Source organism: Canis lupus, chromosome 7, assembly GCF_003254725.2.
Source record: "Canis lupus dingo isolate Sandy chromosome 7, ASM325472v2, whole genome shotgun sequence".
Taxonomy (NCBI): domain Eukaryota; kingdom Metazoa; phylum Chordata; class Mammalia; order Carnivora; family Canidae; genus Canis; species Canis lupus.
The window spans coordinates 35,913,256-35,937,239 of record NC_064249.1 but is presented as its reverse complement, the minus strand read 5'-3'; the positions used below and the strand labels follow the sequence as shown (position 1 = coordinate 35,937,239).

General features: G+C 46.0%; 1 protein-coding gene across 1 annotated transcript in view; it reads right to left on the bottom strand.

The window, feature by feature from the left end:
* Window positions 1-23,984, bottom strand: part of KIF26B (kinesin family member 26B) — a 441,618-nt gene that overhangs the window by 270,899 nt on the left and 146,735 nt on the right. The window contains 2 exon segments of the mRNA XM_049112437.1: window positions 6,332-6,709; window positions 6,711-6,869. Of these exon segments, the coding sequence (XP_048968394.1) occupies window positions 6,332-6,709; window positions 6,711-6,869 (537 nt within the window).

Below are 23,984 nucleotides of genomic sequence, written 5' to 3'. Positions count from 1 at the left end.
GGAGGTGCCCAAATGAAACAATCAGACATGCTAATGTACTATCTGACCCACGGGGTAACATTGTTGTGTGGGATGAGAAGCTCATGTCCTTGGCCCTACTGCAGGATTCTATAGCAGCTCCTTGTCTCACTTAGCTTCTAACCACACTTTTCAGCTACCAAACACTTACTGGGTGTATTTGTTTCCAACTGCAGCTGAAGCAAATTACCACAAATTTAGCAGCTCCAAGCAACACAAATTTATTCTTTCTTTTCTATGCTCTAAAGTTCTGGAGGTCAGACATCTACAATGGGTCTGTAGAGCTGGTTCCTTCTGGAAGCTCCAGCAGAGAGTGTGATTCCTTGACTTTTCTACCTATTAGAGGCTGGCTTCCCTCTGTGGCTTGCAGCCCCTTCCTCCACCTCCAAAGCCGACAGTGGGATCTTCTTTCCTCTCTGACCTCTGCTTCTGTCCCTAAATTACCTCTGACTCTTATCTTCCTGCCTCCTTCTTACAAGGACCTTTGCCATAACATTGGACCCATCCAGATAATCCGGAGTGATTTCCTCCCCAAATCCTCAATTCAATCATATCAATCAATCAATTCAATTCCTTTACTATGTAAGGAAATAGACCCTCAGGCTTCCTTTCCAGGTATTAGGATGTGAACATCTTTGGGGGTCCTGTATTCAGCCTACCACACCAAATAAAAGAGTATTTTTGAAATTTCCTGCTGGGTTGGATGTTCGCTTCAGAGCATGGCCCTGCCCTTATCCATAAGTTATGAAACCTTAGAATTTCAGCCTGAGCACATATCCTTCAGAAACGTCCTATCCGTGACTGAGTATACAAAGTACTTCCTTTTCTGTGTTCACAGTTTGTCAGAAAGCATAAAGATAAATAGTACTCCTCTGACCATCTATAAATAGGTGGAAAAAAAAAACCCTATCATGTTAAAAAAGAATTGTTTTGATGTCACAATTTGTCAAATGATGACATCTCGTGCTATTGCCCTGGCTGGGCAAAAGTAGCAGCAAATGGGCAGCAAATGGGCAGCAAACGGACACCAGGGCTGGCCCAAGAAAGGCACTGTGCATATTTCAGGGGACAAATGGCCAAGTAAAGAACATGAATGAGAATCCTCCGCTCCTGACTGGCTACCAACACCTGCCCCTGGCTCCTGCTTGCAAAGCAGTTCAGCAGGAAGGAGCCCATGGACACCTCCCCCCAGACTCAGCTACACTAGAACATGTGCTCCTGGTTTCCATGCATGCATCCTAAACAAAGCCTCCGAGTCCTGAGACGTTAGCGAGCAGAATCTTGCCTTCCTCTTGCAGTGGCACTTGGAAGTCCTCCATAAAAAGGGCCAGCACCGGGGCGCCTGGGTGGCTCAGTCGGTGAAGCATCTGCCTTTGGCTCAGGTCATGGTCCCTGGGTCCTGGGATCGAGCCCTGTGTGGGGCTCCCTGCTCAGAGGGGAGTCTGCTTTTCCCTCAGCCCCTCCCCCTGCTCGTGTTCTCTCTCTCTCTCTCTCTCAAACAAATAAATAAAATCTTAAAAAAAAAAATGCAAGGAAAAGGGGGAAAAAAAGGGTCAGCATCACATCTTCCCAAAGATTCTACCCTCTGAAGAGCAAGCAGAGGTACTGTGGAGGTCTTACCGCTTAGCTGACCTTGACTCGATTCCAGACTGATGCCACTGTTGCAGTCCTCTTGCCCATGACCTAAAACGTAGACTCCAATAATGCCTGTGCTTACAGGGCACAACTGATTTCTAGAGATATAATAGAGATAATCCCACACGGACTTCAGCCAGAGTTCAGTCTACCATTGTCTGACGTTGATTCCAACTGATGCTTTTTTGAGAAAGCAGGAAGATTTTTACCAAAGGCATTTTCCTTTAACTTAAGGAATACAGGCCGAATACTTCGTCCTGTTAATGATAAATCCCGCTATGGATTTATTACTTCTGTATTAATCTAACATCATCTTAAATTTGCTTGACATGTTCACCTTATCGAAACACTGTGAAATAAAGTTCTTCTAGCCCTTCAAATGCACCTACGTTGAGTGTGGCATCAAATGCCACCTGGATTCTTTGCGCTGCATCTAAGAATTTATTGAGAATCATGAAGATACTTCTGGTTAGAGATTTGCTTGGTGCCAATTCACTAGTGGTTTCCACCAAAAATCTTGGGGTCTGGATAGGTCTTTTGGCCCAGAATTGTTTCCTGAACCTAGGGCTAGTCATGATAAACACCTTTATCATGTTCCCCTGAGACTGACATTTTCTCTAAGGAGCAGCCACTTTGCACATGTTAGCTGCTGTGAGGGACATAAGCATAAAAGGCATCTGTGTTCTCAAGGAGTCTGTAATCTAGCAAAAGAGTTCAAACTCTGAACAAAGAATTTCATATCTTTTAGCCTCGGGCTTCTCTTTTGGCAAAGGAGGAGATTAGAAGAGATCATTAATACTGGTATCCCTGCCTTATAGTTTATAAATTATTTTCATATTTTTCTTAATTCTGTCATCCAACAACCTTACAAGGTTCCATTGGTGAGGAAATAAGATGTCAAGCTACTAAACTGAAGTTTTTTGTTTATTTTTTTAAAAGATTTTATTTATTCATTCATGAGAGACACAGAGAGAGACAGAGAGAGAGAGAGAGAGAGGCAGGGATATAGGCAGAGGGAGAAGCAGGCTCTCTCCAGGAGCCTGATGTGGGACTCGATCTCAGACCCTGGGATCAGGCCCTGAGTCGAAGGCAGACGCTCAACCGCTGAACCACTCATGCACCCCTAGACTGAAGTTCAACAAGTGTTGGAGTCATCGACTTAACCCCTGGTGAGACAGTCTCCGAATCTCCCACCGTGATACAAAAGACAGCAACCGGTCTATAGAACTGGATTCCACGATTCTGGATTGGAATCTGAACATTCTATTGATTCTGAGTGTTATATGTCTTTCCTGCAGTTATTTACGATAATGAATAGAAATCAGGCAAAAGCAGCTGCCATGCAAAATGATGAAGTTAATCTGTGGTTGACTACCAGGAACTAACTCAGCCATGTCTTTTCTAAGTCTGAACCTGTGTGGCCCAAGGAAGGTTCTGGAGCATTTTCTCCTTCCCACATATGTATATGGATTGTGTTAACTGTCCACAAGCCCTTCTGTGAAAGACAATTGAAGATTGTTTTTTGACGATTATAGATAACAGAGGGCTTGAGGAATATGAGGGACCTCTGTCTGACCTCTGTGAAGGTTTGATCCTGTCAGTGTTGGAAAGCCTGTCCTCATCTCTGTCATCCTCCCTGCGCTGAAATGGTAGAAGGACAGCGTCCTCTTCCTGCCTTGTTTCCGCAGGCCCCAGGTCTTTGGGTGTGGAGCAGAACTCCCAGCAGCAACAAAGCCTGGATCCTAGATGCTTCTCTGCCCAGGGAACAGCTCTGGCACTAGTCCAAAGGACTATCTGCTTGGTGAGGAGAAAAGTAGAAGTGTGGGTGGGCAGCAAAAGTGAGGTCAGCTTTCAGTGCAATCAACCATCTCTGCTGAGCTGGCTAGACTGTGAGCTGCGGAATATTTATTGCAGGGAGATGTCCATAACGGGAGACATTCAGTCTGGCCAGACCCAGATCACCCAGCCCAGGGCATCAGGATGACACAGTCACAACACAGGGATGCTGATCCACAGCCGGGCACCAAATCTCTTTATCCCAGACATATTCCCTTTGATCCCTTTATCAATCAGGGGGAAAGGCATGAATTAGTCTGTTCTGGAGCTGGAGAGGAGGAATCAAATTTACCCAGGAAAATCTCAAGTCCGTGGCTTGGGTGAATCATCTTTAGACCACATCCACCCCCGCTTGCCCAGAGGCTGGACTGAAAGCCCTTCTGTGTGCTCTCAGAGCAAGCTGGGCATCTCTCACCACCTCTGCATTCACCTCACTGGCTGATACTGAGTGGTTCACCTGCCTCATCCCCGGGGCCACAGGACCTGAAGCTGCCTCTCCAGCCCAAGGCAGGAGGCCCCGGCCACCCAGCAGAGTGTCTGGCACTTGGTTAGAGCTTCCTAAACATTTGTTATTGTACAGGACCTTCTTCTCATCAAAGACGAGGAAGAGCAGAAAGAATCACAACACAAAAAAAAGAGATGCACCCATCATCCTTCAAATTGCTCTTAAGCAGCACCTTCCCCACACTCCATGCCACCCCCCTTGCCCAAACAAACTTTGCTAACACTTCGACTATTCTATACAAAAACACCAGTTCCAAGTCCTTCTGTCCCTGCTCATTAGTGCTGTATAGCAGCTGAGTCGTCCAACTAGCACCTGATATATGTTACAAGTGCTTTGGGGCCCAGGAAGGCGAAACATGAGTTGTCTGTGTAACATGAGTATGTGGCTCGCACAACCCAGGATGTGTTGAAAATGCGACCCGGGTAGAAGAATGTGCACTGGAGCATTTTATTTATAGTAGTGAAAACCTAAACTCTAGTAATTGGTGCTTGGTTATATAAATTAGGCCATACTCCTATAATGGATCATATTTATATAATGGTGCATTAGGCTACCATTGAGGGTCATATTTTAGAAACATATATAATGGCATGGGGAAAATGTACCCAGTATATTAGGCGAAAAGCAGATGACAGGATTAAACCTCATCACAATTTCATAAATTGTGTTCGTATAAAATACCAGAGGACATACACCCGACTGCTCCATAGTCTATTTCCGAGTGATGTTGGTTTTTAAAGTCTTATTTATACTTTTTTGTATATTTTGTGTGTTATTTTACAGTAAACATAATACTTTTTATAGTTTTCAAAATAATATATTCAAAATCTCAAACAGAAAAGGCATGTGATTCAGCAAGGGAAACAGGCAATTGTGTTCAGGCCCTGGATGGTTACACTCAAGCATGAGACTACAAAGCCCTGTCCAGGGTGCCACTGGCTGGTCATCAGATTTATGTTCACGAACCAGAACATTCCAGCCAAAAGTAAAATGGCAGGTAAGCCCCTGTAGGTCAATATAGCAATGGTTTTCTTTGGTGTGCTGTGCCTGAAAGGAGCCGGATCTGGGAAAGATGTTGATAGCAGATGGCTCCGGGGTACGGTGGTCAGGACTGAAGCAGCTGTGGGAGGGAGCAGGGGCCCTGGCTCTGTCACCCACTGTGTGGCACAAGTCCTTTGATTTCTCCATCTATAAGAGGAAGATCTAACATCTGTCCTGCCTGCTCACAGGCCTACTGGGAGATGAAATAAAAAGATGCACACTATTATTTTGTAAACTCCAAAGCACCCAGTAAATGGAAGCTGGGCAATCCAAGAATGCTAACTTCTTCAGATAAGGATCCATGCTCTCCACTTTCCTTCCAGATATCAGGGAAGCCATCTACACTCAAGAAAAAGTCAGTAGGAAGTAGATCAGCCACACTTAATTCATTTTATGTTTCCCCATATCTTTGCCCATGTAATGAAAACTATGCTGTGTTCACTGAACTTGCTTCCTTTTTCTTCTGGACACATGGACAGATTGACTTTTCCAGCCTCCCCTGCATGAAGCTGAGGTCAAATGCCTAGACTCTCACCACTGGAACGTGGAAGGAAGTTACCTATGCCCCTTCCAGGATGGGCCCCCCTATAAGGTTCTCCACAATCTCTCTCTTCCCTCATTTCTTGGCTGCTTGTGTGAGATCTGGTGGCAGATTCCATGCCCCAAGGTGACTTGGAGGCAAGTGGAAGGCCATGCACCAAACACCCAATACAGCAGGGCCATGAGTAAAAAATACCCTGAGATCATTTGTTATACCAGTTAGCCTCTCTGATACACTCTATGACCATGGCCACCTCTATTCCACAGCAACTGTCAATGCTTTCTGCTGCTTCCCACGTGACTGATGCAGGGGACATAGACACATTTGTTAAACCTAACTCTCATCTAATGGAACATTCACCCAAGAAAAATTAAGACCATTGTTTTTTGATTCCTTGGAAGATTTAGGACCTGCTCTCTTATTTCTTTAGAAGACACTTTTGGCAACCTCATTCCAACCATATTTAAAGTGAGTTGCAAATAGAAAAGGGTTAAGGTCCTCAGGGCAGGAGAGATTAGGAAGGGGGTCCACACTTCTTTTAGAAGGACTGAGCAGTGGAAGCAGAGTGCTACTGTAGATCATCAGCCCTTTGGATATTTTACCTTTATTTAGGAATGGCCAGTGGGGCCACATGGAAACATCAGGCTCTGGATTGGGGAGTTCCTCAAAAGAAAAGAGCCAAGGCAGGAAGTGCTGCCCATGTCTCTGTTTAGACTCCAACCAAACTTAATCTAACTTGTCCAGAGGCTACTTACCTGGTACGGGTACAGGGTGACACCGTTGGTTCTCGACAGGGACCAGGTGCCGTCCAAGTACTGGTGAGCCTGGATGGCCACCGAGTTGAGGATGTTCCCATTGCTGGGACTGGTGGCCATCTGGAGGCTGACCTTGGCCTGGTGGGTTGGGGACCCACTCTTCTTCTCTGCCCCACTGCTAACCCCAAGGCTGTTGGGTTTGCTGCTATGCTTGTTGGTGACAAAAGCTGTATAGTTGGAGGAGGCATAGGAGGCAGGCACAAAGGCCCAATCCCTGGGCTGCTGGAGCCCACCCACATGCCGGGACCCCACCAAGGCGGGGATGTTGGAGAGTGGTGGGGGTGAGCCAGGGGAGCCATCGTAATGCTCGCTGCCAGCCTGCCTGTTCCAAGGTTAACACCATCTGGATGGCCTCCTGCTTCAGCTGGTTCAGGTGTGTGGCACAAATATCACAGCGGTTGTCCTTGTCATTCCATGCTTTCCGAATGGTGTTGGGGACCTGGAGCTTGTCATGAATCACAGCCGAGACAGCAGGGTCCTAGAGAACACACAAGCAAAAGAAAAAAAAAATAGGAGAACCTATAACTCAAGGCTGGTAAGTGCAATTCAGGTGTCTGGCTTATGAGTTAACCCCTGGATGTACCGAGTGTTTGTCTGCTAGACATCCCACAGAAATGAGCAGCCAGGCGGTCAGTACAGCCTCTAGCAGACAAGTGCATTCGATGAACGTAAGATTATTATGGGGGAGACATGAAGGAATAATCTTTAAAAAAGATTTCTAAGCATCCCCCGCACCAGGATCATCCAATACGAACATTCCAGAGTCTTCTTGTATCCACTAAAGAACTACCACCATGGCTGTATCTCCCCAAGGTATTCGCAAAGGAGACACAAATGTCTGTGCAGGCAGAAGGGGCAAATGCGGTCATTCTGACCAGTGCATGTGGTCCTCTGGTTCCCTGTGACCCATGAGACACTGATAATTGATGGAGATTCTTGGTTTTTTAGGTTTTATTTATTTATTCATGAGAGACACAGACAGAAAGGCAGAGACCTAGAGGGAGAAGCAGGCTCCCTGTGGGGAGCCCGATGTGGGACTCGATCTCAGGACCCAGATCACGACATGAGCCAAAGGCAGATGTTCAACCACTGAGCCACTCAGGTGCCCTTAGAAATCCTTATCTAAAAGATATCAGAAACTTATTTAATGAGGATGATTTCTTTCATTTATGTGATTTTTATAGGAAAATAGGACTTCACAGAGAACTAAGCACCACGAGTGTTAACCAGTTATCAGATCATTCAGGTTCTAGTTCCAGTTCTGCTACTAATTAGCTGTGTGACCCTGGATGAGCTCCTTAGCCTCACTGAGCCCCTCATCTGTCACACAAGGCCATGGCTGCTCCTTATTGTAAGGTCCTTCTAGCTCCATGACGCTGGTTATGGAGAAATTGAGAGAAGAGAGTGGTCCTACATATACGGACAGAGCCATATGCCATCTTAGGGGCTGGATCAAACTTCTGAGATCCAACATTTTTGCAATGATTGGTGAGGTTCATCTCTAGGCTTGTTTTCCTCTAGGACATTAGAAGAAAATCTGCCCTTCTGAAACTTATTGTCAGAATAAGTCATTCACCCTTTTATGGGGTGGAAGCTCCTCAGGACTGAAGAGGGTTTGATGAACTGTGGGTGAAAGAGGCAGCAGTGGGGCAGCCAGGGTGGGCAGGAAGATCAGCGGTGGGAGGGCTGTTCTTAATTATGATCCATCTTGACTACCGGCTGTAGCATTTTGTTTTCCGTGTTTAACTACCCTGAATAGCTCCTCAGCATGCACTGATTAATTGATTAATTAATCAAGAGGTCTCTTTACACAGCAGCAGCAGCAAGGAGTGGCTCAGGAGGCAGAAACTCAAGACAGTCATATAAAATTATGGGAAATAATAGGAGGTCAAGGTCAATCAAGTGTGGTCAACAAAGCGATGCGAACCATATGAGACCTGCCTTGTGGCATCCTTCTCGATGACAGCTGCTTTGTTCAGAGTCCTGTCACAACTCAGAGCATGTGGGACCCAAACTGGCAGACGGGCCCCTCAGGGACCAAGCTCAAGCAGACTGTCACTTTGGTTTTCAGATAAGGAAACTGAGCTCCAAAAGAGTTAAAAGCTTGGACTGCACCCAGACTTCTCCACCACTAGTCCATGATTTCCAGATCCAAAGAGTCATATTCATCAACGGACTCATATTTTTCGCACAGACCTATAAAGTTTCCACCTTATCCATCTAGGAAATGTTCATTTATTCAAAATAAATTTATTTGCGCCTCCATATGTGCCAAGTTACAGTTTCTTGCTTTTTCATATTACATGAGAACTTTCCCTTATTGATAAATGTCATTTGAAAATGTGATTTTTTAAAAAAGATTTTATTTATCTATTCATGAGAAACACACAGACAGAGGCAGAGACATAGGCAAAGGAAGAAGCAGGCTCCCTGCAGGGAGCCCATTGCAGGACTCCATCCCTGGGGCCCCAGGATCACGACCTGAGCCGAAGGCAAATGCTCAACTACTGAGCCACCCAGGCGCCCCCAAAATGTGATTTTAATGACCACACCGTACCTTATCCTTTAATTGTTTCAAAGGTCATTTATTTATTCCCACATTCTACTACATAATTGGAGACAGTGTAAGAAATCAGAGACCGGCATTCAAAGTCAATCCACAGGCCACGGCTTATGCTTTCAAGGCAGCAAGCTATTTGGTTTCAAGACACTGCAAATGAAGTGTTGATTTAGAATATTTGTGTTAACTCAACCATCAGGAAGAAGTGTCACAGTGAGGAGGCAGTGATAAGATTGGTCCCATTCACCCATCACAGTTTATTTTAGATCCTTAGAGAACCTGAATTTAACTTGACATCTGCAGCTGGGTAAAGGGACCCATCCACAGACAGAAATGGCAGGACTTGGCCAAGCCCTGCACCAGGCTGAGGACTTAAGGATGCATGAAAACAACTCCTGTCTTCTGCGAGTTCACAGTCCCAAGGACCTTCTTGGGATGGTCCCAAGACCATCCAGATGGTCTTCTTCTGGATCCTATGTCCCTTTGCCAACACCACCAGTCAGGACCAATAAACACACACTGGGAGGACACACGGACTTCAGCAGCTCCCCTCCTGGTTCCCAAGGCACCAACGAAGTCATCTATGAGCCCTGCAGTGGGGCTCTCTGGCATTACCATGAACACGGACACAGATGCCAGGAAGTAGCAAAGAGCTGCTGTGCTCTCATCCAGAGGAAAGCTGGCACTGATTCACTAATGACTATGCAATCGCTGGCTGGTGTCAGAGGTATTCCCTAAATTAAGCAGCCCTTGATCTGAAATCCTCTGTGTGTTCCTAGGCCTCAGTAAGTCAAGAGATGCAGCTTGTGGAAACGAAAACCTGTTTCAAGTGTTTGTCCATACATTATAAATATTTTAGCACAACTCGAAACTTCAAAGAGGGATGGTCAACAGACACTCCTTTCTGTGAGTGCTGGAATAAAGACGATGCTGCTTCAGGGGAGGGGAGGCCTCGACAGGAAGACAGAAAAGGAGGCTTCAGAACCATGGATGGCTCACATGTGCCAGCCTCTTCTGTCACAGACACACAAAGGACCGCGGTGGTCCCAAGAGCCAGACAAGGGGAGCATCCTCCAGGCCAGCGGCCACCATAAGAAACCTAGACTCAAGGAAGAAATGAAATAAGCACACAGTCTGGCTTGCTGCCTTGCTCATGGGCTCCAGGGATGTTCCTAGGGTCCAGTCCTGGTTCATTATGGGACCTCCAGAAATGATCACATGGGCACAGTGGGAATCCAGTACAAGCTGAATCTCTATCTTTAAAGTCCTAGTTTTTGGGGACACCTGGGTGGCTCAGTGGTTGAGCATCTGCCTTCGGCTCAGGGCATGATCCTGGGGTCCTGGGATCAAGTCCCACATCGGGCTCCCTGTGGGGAGGCTGCTTCTCCCTCTGCCTGTGTCTCTGCCTCTCTGTGTGTCTCTCATGAATAAACAAATAAAATCTTTGAAGTCCTAGTTTTCACTTATATATGAAAATGGGTTATTGGTCTTTGGCAACATTTTCAACCTCAACCTGTAAGTTTGAGTGTTCTGTGCCCCAAACATTCTTCCCTCTCAAAACTAGTAGTAAAATTATTTTTCCTCCACATCTGCCATGATGAGGAATTCAAGGAAACTTTTAGGGATCTGGTAATGTTCCTTAGAAATAGGGTGAGGGAAAAGGGAAGCTCATGGTCAGACACCTTATCTGCTCCATCGGCAGGTGCTAGAAAGTAAAACAGAAAATTCTCTAAGATGCTTTCCCAATCCCTTTACAGCTCTTCTTCTAGGAGCATTTTGGGAAAAGGGCAGTCCTGCTAAGTCCCCTAAGCATCTCTGAGACTAGTGACTCTCTTTAGGTTGATATCCTCCCCCAATCTTCTGGCCAACTAATCTAACAAATTATGATGAAATCTCTCTTTCCCAGGTAATGGCATGCAAACCCATAGCTTCAAGGGCCATCTATACCCCAGTGACTGGGATTTCTCTCTCCCTGTCCCTGTTGGTCTTTCTTCTGAATTCTGAGCCTTGTATCTCACACCACCCTGGAAAACATCACCCAGGTAAGTACTCTTCACATTGACAATTCAAAATGAATTTTATTTGCCCCTAAATCCATTCTTATTTCAACAGTCACTAACAGAGATTAAATAGTATCCTTATCCATTCTGGCGCCCAGGCTAGAAACCTAGAACTTTCCTTGTCTCCTCCTTTCCCCTCCAGTCCACCAAAGGTCAATAGTACTTTTTGAAAGCTCTTGCCCATCCCTCTGCTCCATGCCCACTGCCATAATAAAGCTGTTAGCATTTCTCACATCACCACAGTCTCCCTGATTTTAGCCTTGATGTCAAACCTGCTTCCCTCAAAAACAATTTTACTAAAATGCAGATCCAATGGTGCCATTATCCCTGCTTTCCCATACCTACATTCTAGGAGTGGTCTTACTTCTGTGGTTTCTATTTGTAGAATTCTTTCTCTGCTAGCCATGAGCTCCTCGAGAGGAAATATTCTCTTTCCATCCCATGTCTAGAACACTGTCACTTCCCCGTGTCTACAACAGTGCCTACTACATCTATAGTAGGGGCTGGACAAATACATGAATGAAAATAAGCAAGGCAAAAACAACAAAATAACAAAGTTGGTCTGGGTCCATCTTCTGTTTATTTTGTCTAAGCGAGCTAGTCGCCTATTATAGAATTGTCATGAAACAAATCCCTCCAAATCTAACGTTATTAGTTTTCCAGCCATATTTGTTCTACCTGGCTAAAACACCTAATGTGGGTCAACCATAACCTGGATGTCCTCCTTTGACCAGATTCTTCCTTAAATTATTAGACTACATTCTCCATTCCCTTGCCTCAATACATAATCTCTTGAGTTGCCAGAAAAGTAATGTTAATTTGCAAAGGATTTTTTTTTTTTTTACCATCAGGCCAACTCATCAGTCCCAAACAATGGAAATCTATGTAAAAGGGTACCGCCAATGGGCAGGACAGCCCTGGTGCAGTAGGGCTGTATTCCCAATAAGCAGGTGGCATGCTTATTTTCCAAGAGTGGGGGGCAGGCTTTTAGCCTATGATGTAAGGCTACTCATGAGAGTGTAGACCATGGAGCCAGAGCAGGGACCCAGGAATCACTGCTCAAGCAGACCACACACTAATGTCCCATTTCATCCTCTGCTCAGCCATAAATGCTAATGCCACTTTCAAGGACAGGGGTGTTGGGTTTTTCCCATGTAATTTTAGCCAAAAGAGTACTTTGTGTTCTTCCAAAGCCTTTGGGTCTGGGAGGAAGGCAACAGCTGGAGTAAGCTTCCAGCATGTGTCATACAAATTCCTATTGATATTTGCTTCCGGTTTATTATTCTAGAGGCCTCTGGTGACAAGCTCATCAAGATTTAAGCCATTCTTCAAAGGCAGTTTCCTTCCACTTTGTTCCTAAAACTTTCTTCCTCCATAAATGCTGTCTCGGTGAGGCCTGGGATGGCGGGTAGGACTCTGTCCCAGAAGATCAATGGGATTCACCTTCACACGCCTTAGAATCTTTCCAGCTAGGGTTTGCATTCCCGCCCTGTCCCCACCTCCTGACACATTCCTCATCAGTGTTCTTTCTTTTTTAAGAATCTGTGTTTTTCACAGCAATTGTATCCCCAAAGGCAGGTGCTCATGTTAATGATTCTCTTTTTTGAATGGAAACAGCTAAACGGAAAGTTTGCAAACCAACAGAATCTAGCAAAACTCAGGTGCATCTGAAGGAAGGACACAAACACTCTCATTCCTGGCTCAGCAGGCAAATATTTGGACTCAGATGTCCCTCAAAGCAGTGGTATTTTGTTTTTTTCACCTCAGTAATTTTAGAAAAAGAAAGAGCAAGATAATCTGACCACATCTTAATTAGCTATGGGCAGAAGGGAGAATTTAAATATCAGAAATATAAGGATGCACTCAAAATACCAACTAGTGGATGTAACCTCTTCCTCGGGAAGCTGTGGTCCCTGGTGCCTATCAGCCACCTGACCTGCATAGCTCACTTTCCACGCACTCTTGATGGCACGTGAAAGATCAAGGGCATGCATCAGGTCCTGACGACCCACAGTCCTTCCCAAGCAAGACTCTACTCGCCCAGCTGTCTTGTCAAACTGATCCACAGCTACACATCAGTGCTCTTTACTTCTTTCTTCATAGAGTCCCCAGGCCCCCCAACAGGCCACTTGGACTATCCTGGAGGGAAGCCAGGGAACAAATCAGACTGTGACAAGTGATGACATCTCAGTGCCCTTCGTGACAGAGAGCCACCCCCTGCTGTTCTCATGAGCACTGTGCAAGCTGAAGACAGTGAGTGCTCCCCTGTGTTTGGCAGAGGCTGCAAGGCTTGTTCTGCAAAATTCAGTGCTTGCGAGAGGGAAGAGGCAGAAGTGTGTGAGAAAGCACACAGGGAGCGCTATGATTAGACTTTGTCTCGGGTGAGTCCTGAAAGCCAGAACCACCACCCCAGCAGGGACAGCAGCCAGCCCTGAAATCTCCGATGCTGGCTGGTGCCCCTGCTTCGTGAACGGGACACCTCCCTCCGGCCTCCCACACCCGTCTGAACACAAGGCTTGTCATCCTCCTTCCTCGTTAGCTTTGTGAGCCACCAGCGCTTCGCTTGGTAATGACGATCACACGTGGACACGAGTCCTAGCGGATAAATGTAAAGGAATGCTAGGTAATGAGCTCAGAGAGACCAAAGGGGGGAAAAAAACGTTGTGGGAAGAAATGTTAAGTGTCAGACCAAAGTTGTTCTACATAAGAAACCAAATTAACCTGGGATGTAGTGACTGTGCCCAGCTTAGGTAATCCTGCTGTCGTTAGGGTGGGGAGATGCGGGGCTGGCTCCTGGGTGAATGACTGTGGTCCCCGAGTGAGGCTGCAGGCGGCGGGATGCAATTAGCACGGCTGCTCGTGGCAATGCACAGAAAAGTGGTGCAGCTGATAAGACCCTTCTGCTTCAAAAGAAAAGGGAGCTTTTTAATTAGAACTTAATATGATTAAGGACAGTTTGTGGATTACTTGAAAGAACAGGTGAGGTGTCCCTCATTAGGATCAGGAACATTTTTTAAGTCCCTGGGTCTCATTTTCGGACTCAATGTATGGACAGCATCTGTTGATTCTCTTGGAAACGTTCCGTTACAAGAGTGCCAGGTTTGGGCCCTCACTTTACTGCTTCGGAGCTATTTAAAAAAATCCTATCCAAGCTTCAGTCTCCCAAAATGTGAAAATGGGAAATGAAAATTATCTCCATTTTATTGAGCAAGGATTAAACGTGGTCATGCACATCATGTTGTGGGGCACACAGTCTTGATCCTTGGGAAACGCTTAGTGAAGGTAGTAATTAGTGTCAGTGTCACATTTCTCAGCATCTAATACTGGATGTTGTGTTTATCAATTTAGATTTTTTGGATGATGATGATGATGATGATGACGATGGCAATATGGTGACGGTGATCCCAGGATTCCCTCTTGTGCAGGAGGATTTAGCAAACACTTTTGGAAAGAAGAGGTGAGGACATGATAAAGATGAGAATATATGGCCTTCAGTTAACATCTTTCATATTAGGGTAAGTCATAGTTCTCTTTAAAGAACCCAAAGTAAGAATGGATCCGTGGAATTCCTGAGCACAGACTGCGTAGCTCCCAGCCTTGTTCCCTCTGCTCAGAGGTGACATGATCTGAGTTGTTCATTTCCATCGAAGTAAGAACATGTTTCTCAACTGAAAAGGACTCCTTATTTCTCCCCCAGGCGTGGGCAGTGCTCCAAAGGCACTCTGTGGGCCATTCAGGTAGGCCGTTCACAGAGCTCACGATTGGCCAGTATCTCCTGCCCAGGAGCTGGTGGCTCTGTCTTAGTTTAACTACCTTCCAACCCAAAAGTCTTGCCAGGCCCTGGGGAAGACAATCTGTTCACAAATAGATCAAGACCTTAGGACCAGGGAGTAGATGTCCGCTGAACACCTACCTAAGTGATGCCGTGAACTGCGAAGTTCTCTTTCAACCTGACCCAAAAAGAAAGTGTGAGACTTCACAAATATGAAGCACTAATAAAGATTCTAGTATGGCACACTAAAATTCTACCTTTGAATTATTAAAGTCCATCTGGAGTAGATGTATTCTTTATGTGTGGGCTGGGCTATAATGTACCATCAGGTGGCACTAGAATTGTTTTTTACAATCTCTAAGTAGTTGTATTAGTTTAATGCTGTTAAGGAGTCTGTTAATTATCTAATTATGAAATTGCCTGATGCTTCTTTTTCCTTTAATGGACTTTGTATACATGAGATGCTACAGAAATGTACTTGGTTCTTTTTGGGTTTTTTTTTTTTTTTTTTTTGGACTCAGTACAAAAAGACAAAGCACCTACAATTTGAGCTTGGTGTTGTTTCTAAAAGATGAAATTTTAACAGACAAACTCTATTTCTGCCATACCCTACAACACTTAAAAACCTCTGCCAGTCCCCTGTGACCTAACCCTTGCCAATGTTTCTGGCCCCATGTAATTTGCTTCAAGCTATCAGGTGGCCTTCTTTCTGTCCAGAGAAGCCCCTACATTTCCCTGCCTCTGTGCTTTTCCTCAAGTTCCTGCCCTGATGATAATTCTCACCCTGCCTCGTAAACCACGAGAAAACTCAGGGTGATGGAGATGTTCACTATTGTGGCAGAGGTCTCGTGGGTGCATACCTCTGGCCAAATGTATCAAATTGTACAGTTTAGATGTGTATGGTTTACTGAAAGCCAATTATATACCCAGGAAGCTACACAAAACAAAACAAAAAAACAAATAAACAAAAAATAAACAAAAAACTCTGTTCATCCATCATAAGGCCCAGCTGGGGCATGAAATCTGACTCTCAGAGGGATGTCTTCCTCCTGCTGACGTCCAACGCACTTCTCTGAGTTATTCATATCACTTAGCAAACATTTCCTTGTTACTTACAGTTGTACATGTTCTATCTCCACAATCATGGCAAATTCCAAAGGGGCAGAAACCATGCCATAATTTCAATAGTAATTATAAGTTCTACTCTTGCTCCCTGCCCTCAGAGTCTACTCAGGAGAGCAGCCAGGGGAATCTGTTTAAGTCTTAAATCTGATGCTGACATTCCTTTGGTTTAAAATCCTCCCAGACTCCCCTGACTTCCCTCAGAGCCAAGTCATAGTCTATGCACTGGGCCTGCAGGACCTGCATCCTGCCACCACCCTGCCCCCCGGCCAAGCTGTAACATGCAGATCCCAGGACCTCTCTCAGATCCTGTATCAGAATCTCTGGGGAGCAGGGCTCTGGAATCTACATTTTAGCAAGCCTCCTGGATGATTCTGGGGCACACTCTCATGAAGGGATGGGAAAGGATGAGCAAGGGAAGAGAGAGGGAGCAGGTGGAAAAGGACATCTGCCTCTCCCTTTCAAGGAACTATCCCTAGCTGTGGCCCCATGGGGGGATTCTCCACTCCACCCAACCAACTGCCGCTCCTCTGAGACCTTGGTGCTGGGGACTGCTGCTTTTTCTAGACAGTAATTCAAGGCAATGATAATGGCTCCTCGGCCATAGCCCAGAGACTACAGGTATATAGCAAATGTCTCTTCACCGAACTTTCTCTCCTACTCCAGGGGCTCTCAAACCCTGGTAATTTTGACCCCTGGAGGACATTTGCAAAGACCTGGAGATTTATAGTTGTCACAACTGGGAGGGGGCTACTGACATCTAGTGGGTAGATGCCAAGGATGCTGCTAAATATCCTGGGATACACAGGAAAAGACTCACATACCAAGGACGGACCCAGGCCCTGTGTCAGCTGTGCCGAGGCTGAAAGTGGGGCCTGAGCCCTCTCCTGACTCATCCTAGGCACGGATCCAGGGCAAAGGGATACTGAATTCTAAAAAGCACAGTCTTTTCATAGTGTGACTGTTCAATGGTGGCTGACGGTCGTGCAGGGCCATGGATGTGCGCAGGCAGCCGTGGGTGGGCACGGACCCCTGCGCATGCCAGTGCAGAACAGGTCCTCAGCCTTGGGCCTCCCTTCTTTGTGGGTACACATACCATTGTCCCCCTACACACATCTCTGCTGCTGACAGTGCCCCCAGCTGTTTACAGGAGCGTGGTGGAAAGGGCTGATGTGGGACCCAAGTCCTGTGTACATGAAACCGTTAATCTGGTTCGTGGCTCCGGCGGCTGCTCGCGGAGCCTGTCATTTACATCTTGGCCGCCCGGCCTGGATTGGAGTGGGCAACGCTGAGGTCGCTCTTCCTAGGAAATCGCTTCAGGCCTCTGCCCAGATTTTGTATCAGGGTAACTTTGCAGTTTCCCTCCGGGACAAAGAAAACCAACGCCACCGAAAGAAGTTATCTCTAAGATGTAATTTGATGCAATTATAGAGCAGACCAGAGAGTTCATTGTTCCTGCAAAACCCACACATATGTAGCAAAGGCAGAGTGCCAGGCTCGGCGCTGGCTAGGTTTGGGTGGGGGACGTCACGATGCCTTCGGCCCTAGGTGCCCCCGCCTGTGGCAGACCCTGGGAGGGGCCGAGCGGCACATTGTAAATGGTTATTCGGAGATGACATAACACGCCCCGGGGCAGAGGAAGTGCCTGTAACATCCGACAGACAGACTGACCACTCTGAGACCTGGTGACGGGATATCTGCTCAGGGCCCGGAACTTAACTATCCATCAGGAGACATTCATTGGCTTATTAGGGGCGGGATGGATAAATCATGGGATCATCAGCAATACGTCCTACCCTTCGGCCTTCCCTAAGGATCGTAACTGAAAAGGTCTGTGCTCCAAGTTCACTGAACTGAGCAAAGCATCGCAGAAAATGCCCTGAATGTGCCAGGAGGGGCAAGAAGCCTTCATCGGGGGCTTCCCCCACCTCTGTCACTCCTGAGAACGGGACCCACCTCAGTTTGGCCTCCTGACCCGGGGTCGCTGAGGCTCCCTGCCTATTTCAGGACACGAGCAGGGCACGGTGGCCGCTGTGGCATCTCCGTTAGCCGGGCCAGCGCTGGGCAGCCCAGACTTGGACAGCACGGCTGCCCCTGCCTGCTCCCCCATGACGGTGCCCACTCATCTTTGCAGTTTCAAAAACAGCTTTTTGATTAGTGAGCCCCATAAGGGACAGACTTGGGTCAGTCAGTTCATGTACATTGTCTACCACACAGGCCAGGGGTCCAAGACCTGACACTGCCTCCACCACCCAGACCTCTAGGTGTTCACCCCAAAAACACAAGCAGCCTCAGGGGAAGAGTGTGGAGCAGACATGAGGACAGCACTCAAGGTAGCAGGGGGGCCCTGCTCCCCACTCTCCCCACACCACACACTGCACCGCACACACAGCACACCCCCCCACACCACACACTTACACACTCACACACCACACCATACACAAACACACACACCACATACACTACACAAATACACACCTCACCACATGCACACTCACAACAAGTACACCTCTCCTGGAAGAAACAAATGACACAAATGTGGCAAGCAGTACAGACAAGACAGACTGGAGGTGAGATTTCAGCTCCCTCATGATCGGCTCTGGAGTTACAGGTACATGCACTCAGTGATGCGCATGCTCTAGCAGGGGATAAGACTGCGAAACTGGGCCCACGCATGTCCTAGGTAACTTGACAGCAGAAGTAGCAAGGGGAGAACAAGAGCAGAGAACACTTTTTTTTTTTCCAGATTTTATTTATTTATTCATGAGAGACACAGAGAGAGGCAGAGACAGAGGCAGAGGGAGAAACAGGCTCTGTGCACGGAGCCTGATGTGGGATTTAATCCCAGGACCCCAGGATCATGACTTGAGCTGAAGGCAGATGCTTAACCACTGAGCCACCCAGGTGCCCCACAGAGGACATATTTAAAAATAGATTTTAATTCTGATTTTGGTTGCAGATTCCAATAAAATTTGAGCACTTTTTAAGAAACATGGTGTGGGGATCCCTGGGTGGTGCAGCGGTTTGGCACCTGCCTTTGGCCCAGGGCACGATCCTGGAGACCCGGGATCGAATCCCATGTCGGGCTCCCGGTGCATGGAGCCTGCTTCTCCCTCTGCCTGTGTCTCTGCCTCTCTCTCTCTCTGGGACTATCATAAAAAAAAAAAAAAGAAAGAAAGAAACATGGTGTGAACTACACTCAGTCCCTCAATGCTGCTAGAGAGCTAGAAGAAATGAACAATTCAGGCATATCCCCTGCATATACATGGCCACATTTTACACCTAACAGGTAGTGCTTTCCAGTACAAATGCAGACATGTAGATTTCTGCCCAATTTATTCATTCACTAATTTCATTCATTTATCAGTTATTGGTACAATTTATTGGTACCAAATAGGGCCTAATAGGTACCTAATAGGCCAGGTTCTTTGCTAAAGTCGGAATATAAACATGGTCCCAACCTTATGGAATATTACAAAGCACATTGTAATCAAAAATTCCAAACAGAACACGGCACTTCCTCCTCATCTGGGGAGCTGATGAAGGAGTTCACTGGATAAACAGAGCTCTGGACTTGAACTGGGAATATCTGAGTGAAGGTCCAAGCTCTGCAACTCCTAGCTTCACAGCCTTGGCCAAACCTTCATGAGTCTTAATTACTTTGTCATCAGTAACACAGGGATAATACTCATCTTTGCTACTGATAGAAGGATTAAATGGAATCACAGACATAAAGGCACTTCGTTATCATTACAATGAGTCCTTCACATGTTTAACACATGAAGAAGAACAATGAGGGCATAAGCCATGTCCTATTTACTGCACTTACCAGTTTGCAGCTAGGGAACTCAAGGCTCAGCTATTAAAAGGCTCAGCAGCCTCAAAACTACAAAGGGACATGGGGCCCCCCCATGTTTGTTGCAGCATTATCGACAAGAGCCAAATTATGGAAGCAGCCCAAGTGTCCACCGATAGATAAATGGATAAAGATGAGGTGTATATACATGATGGAATATTACTCAGCCTTCAAAAACAATGAAATCTTGCCATTTGGTACACCATGGATAGAGCTAGAGAGTATAATGCTAAGTGAAATATCAGAGTATAATGCTAATTCAAATATCAATGCTAAGAAAAAGACAAATACATGATTTCACTCATACATGGGATTTAAGGAAAAAAACAAATGAACAAATAAAAAGAAAGAAACTAAGAAACACTCTTAACTCTAGAGAATAGATGGTCACGGGGCGGGGGAGGTGGGGGGATGGGTGAATCAGGTGATGAGGATGAAGGAGTGCGCTGGTCATGATCAGCCCCAGGTGATATAGGGAAGTGTTGAATCACTATATTGTACACCTGAAACTAATAAAACACTGTATGATAACTATACTGGAATTAAAATTTAAAATTTTAAACTTAAAAAATGGGGTTGTTAACAGAATAACAGGACCAAAGGGGGCCCATCCAGGTAAGCCTTTGGCTCCAGAGAAAGGCCAAGACCAAAGTACCAAGCCCAGCTCAGTATCCAGCTCTTTGTCCAGACCTTGCACACAGCCAGGGAAATGCTCTCACAATGGATAGGTCAGAAAGATAAAGCAAGAATTGGCTCTTTCTTGCCTGTGTCTGGTAAGATTGACTTCACATATTCTCCATACCAGACTCCTGAAACACTGGTGAGAAGTCACTCTCTTGGTCTTCTCTGCTCACTGCAGTGGTCGAATTTCCCAGAAGGTCAGACCAACAGAGTCCCAAACCACCTGAATTTCCATTTATAAGCCAAGCAAATGGAATCAGTACATGCTGTGGTTGGCTACCAAAAGCCTCCTGGGTCATGACACCATACCAACATGTTCGCTGGGATCTTGGAATCACTTCAAAATAGAGGAGCAGAGAGGAGAGCTGTCCCCCATTAGGTGGACCTGGTAGGCACATCATCAGGAACCAGATGTGGGTCCCAAGAAAGGGTCTGAGCACTCTGTGGCTGGGGAAAGACAAAGGACACCTCCAGAAAATGCATAGCTAGAAAATACTCAGGATACAGCTTCACCTGGGTTCTGATGGTCACAGATCACATAGCAATATCTACCCCAGGGTCAAAGCTCAGCAAAGAGCTGAGCACCTTCAGGAGGCAGCAGCCCAGGGATTAGAAGGACACTTTGAGTGGGATGAGATTCTAACCAGCCATGTTCTGAGGGATTGGCAGAAATTTCTGTGGCTCAAGACACAAGGAAGACTTCAGGGAAGGTCAAAGGGTTTCACAGAGGCCTCTGAAGCTATACTACTGAGCACCTATTTCTCAGGGAAGCCCCTGATTAGTCAGAGGAGGCCGAGCTGAACTAAGTAGAAAACACTCCAGGAATCTCCTTTGGAAAGATGGGGATTCTGATGTGGCAGGCTCTGTGTCCTGGTATAGCCGCTGCACAGATGAATGACTTTCTGCTATGCCCGGAATGTCCCGGGCAAACTGTGCACACCTCTGGACAGGCTGAGGCTGGCACCCAACCCTGACTCAGGTGGATCTACCAACCTCAACGGGACCAGGCCAGTTGCCTTCACAGCCACTGGCTGTGTCAAATCATACCGTTTAGTAAAAAATGAATCAGGGCAATTATTTATGCAAAAAGTACTCTCAACACTTTTTTTCTAATACTGAACTGCATGGTCAAGAGGCTATCCACATGATTTAAAAACAGAACAGAGCAATACTGATCCACAACATAGCCTTTGGAAGTATGATTTTATACATGTGTTTCAGGCGCAATCCCCAGCTGATTGGTTGCCAAAGCTCATTCTCAAAGGACTGCGTGATTGTGTTAAGTTTCAAATATAGATGTGCTCAAGATTAAGTCCACGGTGTTTGAGAGCTGCAAACAGAGCCCAGCTGTGGACGGTGGTTTGATTAATACCAGATCTTTCCACATTATTATTTACAAGCAGAGTTTCAGCTGCTTTTTCTGTAAATAGTGGAACCTGATTTATTGTTAACAAAGCCTGGTCACTTTTCGTGGAATCTAATTCATTAAGCCAACATTGTTGGGGCATTATTAAAAACCTTTAAACCCTAGGCAGTTCATATCAGGGTGGGTTTACTTGTGGAAGGGGGGCATTCTTAGTAAATAATTCAACATTGAGTTCTGGGCATTTCAAAGGTTTAAGGAAGTAGTAAAATGGAGTTACTGAAGTTTCCATTTTAAAAACACTATGTTCCTTTAGCAAAACCATACCCTGTTAATGTTATTTAAACTATGTCTGGCTATCACCATCAACTGAAAACACGTTATTAAGCCTTCTGGAATCTTCTATTACAATTTCAGATATATTTGCAAATGTCTTAAAACTTCAGGGAAGAGGAAAGAAGACTTTCCTCACTTATACATTTACGGTCTTCACTTTGAAAATATGAATCCATTCACAATCAAAGAGATTTACTTTAAAAAAATTAAAGGCACAGAGTTCTGAAAGCATCTGTCCATGCATCTCCTGCAGTGACTTTATGCATTTGCTCCACTTACACTGATGAAGCACCTATTCTAAGCCCCACACTGGTGACGGCACAGAGGACAAAAGGTCTCCACCTCCTAGACCTCTCTTCTGGAGAAAAACGAGTAAACAAGCAAGTAAGATAAATCGAGTGGTGACACATGCAGAATGATAAAGCTGGGGTAGGAGGATATTTGAAAGGGATTTCTGGAGTTGGAGTAGGCACTGTTCTGTTTCACAAGACAGTCAGAGATGGCTTCTCCATCAGTGGACACCTGAACAGACGTGAAGGCAACAAGGTCATGAGCCCCAGCAGGCATCTTGGAAAAGCATCTTGGCGAGGGACAGGGACGCACATGAAGGCCCCAAGGTGCGGGCAGGATTAGCATGCCTGGGAATAGCAAGGAGGCCAGCATAGCTGGGGTGAGGAGGGAAGACAGTTGAGAGTAAGGTCAGGGACAGTGTCAAGCCTAGTGTTTAGGCTTGAGGACCGGGCTGGACAGACCATTTCCGAGGCCAGCAGTCTACAGACAGCATTTCCAGCCATGGGACTGAGAGAGGTCACAGAGGGCAGGAGTGCAGACAGAGGAAAGGTGTGATGGCTGAGCTCTCCATGATTTATTTAGGGGAGAAGAGATGGATCCAGAAAAAGAAAGTGAAAAGAAACAGCTAGTGAGGTGAGAGGAGAAAGCGAAGAAACTGATGTTCATGAAATAAGGTGAAGGGCCGCCTAGGTGGCTCAGGTGGTTGAGCGTCTGACGCTTTTTTTTTTTTTTTTTTTTTACAGATCTTATTTATTTATTCATGAGAGACAGAGAGAGGCAGAGACATAGGCAGGGGGAGAAGCTGGCTCCCTATGGGGAGTCTGGTGCAGGACTCGATCCCAGGATCCCAAATCATAACCTAAGCCAAAGACAGATGCTCAACCGCTGAGTCACCCAGGTGCCCCTAGCATCTGACTCTTGATTTCAGCTCAGGTCATGATCTTGGGTCGTGGGACTGAGCTCTGTGTCAGGCTCCATACTGAGTGGGGAGTCTGCTTGGGGTTCTCTCTCCCTCTGGCCCTCCCCCTACTCATGCTCTCTCTCAAATAAAATCTTAAAAAAGAAAAAGGAAATAAGATGAAGAGAGTATTTCAAGGAAGGAATGATTAAATGATAAATGCCACAGATAGGTCAAGTAAAGCAGAAAAGTTTGTTTCCTCATCCATGTAATGGGGACAGTAAGGGTGACCACCTTATGGGCTGACAGGAGTTCATATTTGTAAAATACTCATAACAGCATCTGGCACATAGCAGGTGGTCAACAGATACTTGTCGAATGAATGAAAACATAATTATTATATGATAATTACTGTCTATCACAAAATTAATCATATTACAAATATTAGCTGTCATTATTATCTTACTGTTAAAGACTTATTCATTTGAGAGAGGAGGAGAGAGAGTGAGTGTGTGAGCAGGAGGGCAGAGGGAGAGGGAGAGAATCTCAAGCAGACTCCGTGCTGAGCATGAACCGCAACGCAGCGTTCAATCTCACGATCCCAAGATCACAATCTGAGCTGAAACCAAGAGTCAGATGCCTAACCAACTGAGC